Source organism: Polypterus senegalus, chromosome 1 (genome assembly GCF_016835505.1).
Source record: "Polypterus senegalus isolate Bchr_013 chromosome 1, ASM1683550v1, whole genome shotgun sequence".
In the NCBI taxonomy this organism is placed as follows: domain Eukaryota; kingdom Metazoa; phylum Chordata; class Cladistia; order Polypteriformes; family Polypteridae; genus Polypterus; species Polypterus senegalus.
Window position 1 is genome coordinate 35,945,592 of NC_053154.1, and position 6,000 is coordinate 35,951,591.

The window sequence follows — 6,000 nt, forward strand, 5'->3', positions numbered from 1 at the left end:
AGGGGGGGGTTGGCAAGTGAAGCGAGCAGGGGGCGAAGCCCCCTAGTGCATATGTGTGTGTGTGTGTGTGTGTATATATATATATATAAACTGCTCAAAAAAATTAAAGGAACACTTTGAAAACACATCAGATCTCAATGGGAAAAAGAAATCCTCCTGGATATCTATACTGATATAGACTGGGTAATGTGTTAGGAACGAAAGGATGCCACATCGTTTGATGGAAATGAAAATGATCAGCCTACAGAGCCCTGAATTCAAAGACGCCCCAAAAATCAGAGTGAAAAAATTATGTGGCAGGCTAGTCCATTTTGCCAAAATTTAATTGCAGCAACTCAAAATTGTACGCAGCACTTTGTATGGCCCCTGTGTTCTTGTATACATGCCTGACAACATCGGCGCATGCTTCTAATGAGATGACAGATGGTGTTGTGGGGGATCTCCTCCCAGATCTGGACCAGGGCATCACTGAGCTCCTGGACAGTCTGAGGTGCAACCTGGTGGCATTGGATGGACCAAAACATAATGTCCCAGAGGTGTTCTATTGGATTTAGGTCAGGAAAGTGTGGTGGCCAGTCAATGGTATCAATTCCTTCATCCTCCAGGAACTGCCTGTATACTCATACTCTCACCACATGAGGCACCAGGAGCCACTGCACCAGCATAGGGTCTGACAATGGGTCCAAGGATTTCATCCTGATACCTAATGGCAGCCAAGGTGCCTTTGTCAAGCCTGTAGCGGTCTGTGTGACCCTCCATGGATATGCCTCCCCAGACAATCATTAACCCACCACCAAAGTGCTCATGCTGAATGATGTTACAGGCAGCATAATGTTCTCCATGGCTTCTCCAGACCCTTTCACTTCTGTCACGTGCTCAGGGTGAACCTTCTCTCATCTGTGAAAAGCACAGGGCACCAGTGGTGCATCTGCCAATTCTGGTATTCTATGGCGAATGCCAATCGAGCTGCATGCTGCTGGGCAGTGAGCTCAGGGCCCATTAGAGGACATGGGGCCCTTGGGTCACCCTCATGAAGTCTTTCTGGTTGTTTGGTCAGAGACATTCACACCAGTGGCCTGCTGGAGGTCATTTTGTAGGGCTCTGGCAGTGCTCATCCTGTTCCTCCTTGCCCAAAGGAGCAGATACTGGTCCTGCTGATGGGTTATGGACCTTCTATGGCCCTCTCCAGCTCTCCTAGAGTAACTGCTTGTCTCCTAGAATCTCCTCCATGCCCTTGAGACTGTGCAGGGAGACACAGCAAACCTTCTGGCAATGACACGTATTGATGTGCCATCCTGGAGAAGTTGGACTACCTGTGCAACCTCTGTAGGGTCCAGGTATCGCCTCATGCTACCAGTAGTGACACTGACTGTAGCCAAATGCAAAACTAGTGAAGAAACAGTCAGAAAAGATGAGGAGGGAAAAATGTCAGTGGCCTCCACCTGTTAAACCATTCCTGTTTTGGGGTCATCTCATTGTTGCCCCTCTAGTGCATCTGTTGTTAATTTCATTAACACCACAGCAGCTGAAACTGATTAACAACCCCCTCTGCTACTTAACTGACCAGATTAATATCCCATAAGTTTCATTGACTTTATGCTATACTCTGATTAAAAAGTGTTCCTTTAATTCTTTTGAGCAGTATATATATATACACATATATACATACATATATATACATACATATATACACATATATATATACATACATATATACATATATATATACATATATACACATATATATACACATATATATATACATATATACACATATATATATACATATATACATATATATATATACATATATATACATATATATATACATATATACACATATATATATATATATATACATATATATATACATATATATATATATACATATATATATACATATATATATATATATATATATATATATATATATATATATATATATATATATATATACATATATATATATACATATACATATACATATACATATATATATATATATATATATATATATATATATATATATATATACACACACACACAACAGTTAACACAGTACGTATAAACAATGGTGGAACACTCTTCCAGCTTATCTAATACTACTTTAAGGTCTTAACTTTATTGACCCATTACGATAGAAAGAAGGCTTGCTGAAGACAAGTTCCATAAATACCCTGAATTTTCTTACCTCTTGGGATGTTTTACTTACAATAAGAGCTCACCAAGGACTTAAAAATAGTTCACTTGTGACAGATGGGAAAGATAGATAAAAAAGAGATATCTAAACACGGTTTACAGTTGTCACCGTCGTAGGGTAATTAATTCATTTAGAAACTGAAGTCAAGGCAAAATGACCAAGTCCGAGAAAGATCTGGCAGAACGTCTAGCAAACTGGTCAGACAGGCATAGCCGAGCCGCATACATTTATTTCTATACCACACTCTCATACACATGATATAAAGCTCAATGGGCTTTGTCACTGCAAAATACAGACAGAAAGCTTTAGTTGTCCCCGGAGTGGTGGACCATAATACAGCCTTTGTTACGTGAAAATAAGCTGCATGTCAAAAAACACCTCTTCTATAACCCGTTCGCAAACGACAACTTGGGAAATATGCAAAACGATACATGGATAAGCGAACAAATATTGAAGCGTTCGGCCACACCTCTGTGTGTGTGTGTGTTTTAAATAATGTAGATGAAACATCTGAAGAAAATCTGCTCTGCTTTGAGGTTGTGTAGCATAGGATACATACGATTGGAAGAAAACGTGGATACACCTATTCTTCTTTGTACCCTGTTGTGTTCACTTCGCGTTTTCTTAAGACGTTCACTGAAACCTCTGATGTGATCGGGACAACCAGGCGTTTGTAATACAGCCAGTGTAGAAGTGTTTATTTCATATTTCTCTTTGTAGGTCTTGCATCTCCGGGTCAAATAATAAACAACTAACTTGCAAACTCTCCAAAATTTGACTCCACATCATGAGGATACGCACGATCCCTATTATCCGGCAGAGAGCAACCAAGGAAACGACAACAAATCGCGATACACAAGAGAGGACGCGGCGACGGCAGCAGCAGCACACACTGTCAGATCTGACAGGCTCTTGTTGGTATTGAAGCTAAGTTTAGGCAGCAAACGACAACGCTCACCGTCCTGCTTAGTCAGACGTTTGTCTGGTAAAACATATACGGTAGCAAGTAACAAAAGTAACTCTGCAGTTAAGCAGGTTGTTAATAGCGTACCCGCAAAACTTCCAGCGCATCTCCATCTCCCTTCTCTGCGTCGTCCATAACTGACGTCATCAGGCAGCGCCGAGTCCCGTCTACTCAGTGCGACAAGGTGCGCAAGGGTGTTGGGCGCGCGCAAAGTGGCGCGAGAACAGAAACGAGGCGCGACAACAACAACAACAACATTTATTTATATAGCACATTTTCAAAAAAAAATGTAGCTCAAAGTGCTTTACAAAATAAAGAATAGAAAAATAGAAGACACAATAAAAAATAAAAATAAGTCGACATTAATTAACATAGAATAAGTAAGGTCCGATGGCCAGGGTGGACAGAAAAAAAAAACTCCAAAGGCTGGAGAAAAAAAATAAAATCTGTAGGGATTCCAGACCATGAGACCGCCCAGTCCCCTCTGGGCAATCTACCTAACATAAATCACACAGTCCTCTTTGGATTTAGGGTTTTCATGGAAGGACCTGATGATGATGGTCACGTAGACTTCTGGCTTTCGGTCCATCAATGTTGGAGCATCATGATGCTTTGAGTAGGTTGGTGGTGGCGCAGAAACCGGAAAAAGAAACAGAAGAGAGAGTTGGGGTGACAGACAAAGCAGCCATCGAACAGAAACAGAAGAACCCGGTCAGGTGGCACGGGTGCAAAAGGAAAGGGCAAACTTATAGTTACGGCCAGAGTGCATGTCAAACTTAGGTACTTTTCTTTATCGTGAGTTAGTGGGGTGGAGTATAGTTACTTATAGGTCCCTGTTAATGTCCCCTTTGGCTGCCTAATCTTAAAAACGATAATACGATTTGCGTCACGATAATAGACAGGTACACAAACTTCTTGCTGAATCAGACTGGCCTTACAGGGCTTTACTGCGAGGCAAACATGATGGCATTTATATTTCGCTGCAATGGCACACCATTCTGTTCTGTTCCAATTCACAGACAGTGCAGGGTAAAGACACACACGACCCAGTTTAGCAACGTCAGTACATCTGACCTCCATGTCTTTGGTCTGTGAGAGGAAACCAGTGGTGTCGTTAGGACAGGTAAACATAAGGGTCTTTGTGCCTTCCCTGATTTTCACGCACAGTCTTTGTCGATTTTCTCAGATAATACAATCGAAAAGCTTGCCCCCTTTACAGTTTTCCACCTGAGGAGCTTTGCTCTTGAATCCGGACTGACGAAAATATCAGGGGCCTAACCATATTACTCTTCATCAGCGAGGTAAAGATCAGGGGCTCCAGCCTGTGATAAACCCACGCGGACTTACAAACTCCATGCAGAGGACACCCGGGTCACGAACACTGGTGTCAATTTTGCAAGGCTTCAGCTGCAATAATTTTTTTCTTTACAATTTTTCGTCCCTTCCAAAATGATTTCATATATTGAATAACGTGTTTTCCAGAACAGATTAAACTGCGCGTCCTGGAGTTCGGCAGCTACGAAAATTCATACATGAGCACCTGCTGCCCCCTAGTGGAGACGTGAACGTGGTGTAAAAATCCATCATTTACTGAGGACTTGAATCATTAAGGGATGTATCAGTAAGTGGAAGTCCGCAAAAGACACGGATAATGTTCACAGAAAAGGAAACACTACAATGTAATTAAAATTCGCTCTGGCGGAATGAAAGCACTAATATTAGTTAAATACCAAGTTTCATTATCAGTCTTCTTCATTAGAATATTGATTGAAATGGGACTAAGTGAAGATCCCCGATTTAAGAGGTTTAGACTGGTTTTTAAGTGACTCATACATAAAGACACACACACACACACACACATATATATATATGTGTGTGTGTGTGTGTGTGTGTGTTTGTGTTTGAACTCCATTAATGCAATTAGACCCGTCCATCAGTTACTTAATAGCAGTGGTTCCCTAGTTAGGTCATAGGGGACCCCAGTGACTATGGGTTTTTATTTCGGCCAATCCCATAATCCATGCATTATTCTTACATCATATTGATCTCATTGTTTAATGAGTTTTTATTCCAAGAAATTCTTTTATTCTAAGAAAGTCTGAAATGTTTGTGGCTTTGATTTGCCCAAACGTTCAATGGGTAAGTTATATTTGCCATTTTCTTTTAAATTCACCCTTCTCCGCTGACTTTGCCCCTTTAATCTTAACCAAATCCTGAAAAAAACTTAATGCTAAAGGTGAGACATTTCACCAGTGCTAAATATGTGAGAATTGTTTTCTTAGTGAGCAGGCAAGTGAAAATGGCAGTGAAGTCATTGCTCCCCTTTAGCATACAATATTTTTTGCACCTGTGTCTGCTAATGTCAGCATTAAAATACAAAGAAGGGACAAAACTCTACAGAAAAAAGCCAAATAAATAAAAATGTAAGCATTTAGAGCCGTGGCAAAATATAGATAGATAGATAGATAGATAGATAGATAGATAGATAGATAGATAGATAGATAGATACTGTATTAATCCCCAAGGGGAAATTCCCATACTCCAGCAGCAGCAAACTGATAAAGAACAATAGTAATTAAAGAGCAATAAAAAAAGCAATGCAAGTTAAAAAAAAAAAAGCAAAATGGGGAGTGCGAGGCAGGTATAACAGTCTATAATCTTGTATAGTGTTAACGTTTATGGGGTGGAATTGAAGAGTCGCATAGTGTGGGGGAGGAACGATCTCCTCAGTCTATCGCTGAAGCTGCTCCTCTGTCTGGAGATGATCCTGTTCAGTGGATGCGGTGGATTCTCCATGATTGACAGGAGCCTGCTCAGCGCCCGTCGCTCTGCCACA

The 6,000-nt window shown here is 40.8% G+C and overlaps 1 protein-coding gene across 2 annotated transcripts in view; it reads right to left on the minus strand.

Moving 5' to 3' along the window:
• Nucleotides 1–3,324, minus strand: part of ttc5 (tetratricopeptide repeat domain 5) — a 32,392-nt gene extending 29,068 nt beyond the window's left edge. The window contains exon 1 of one of the 2 annotated variants that reach the window (XM_039746269.1): nucleotides 3,252–3,324. In XM_039746269.1, coding sequence (XP_039602203.1) covers nucleotides 3,252–3,311 — 60 coding nt within the window. In that variant the 5' untranslated portion in view covers nucleotides 3,312–3,324. The remainder of the gene's footprint in view (nucleotides 1–3,251) is intronic. The other variant, XM_039746263.1, reaches the window with a different exon arrangement.
• Between the last annotated feature and the right edge of the window lie 2,676 nt (nucleotides 3,325–6,000).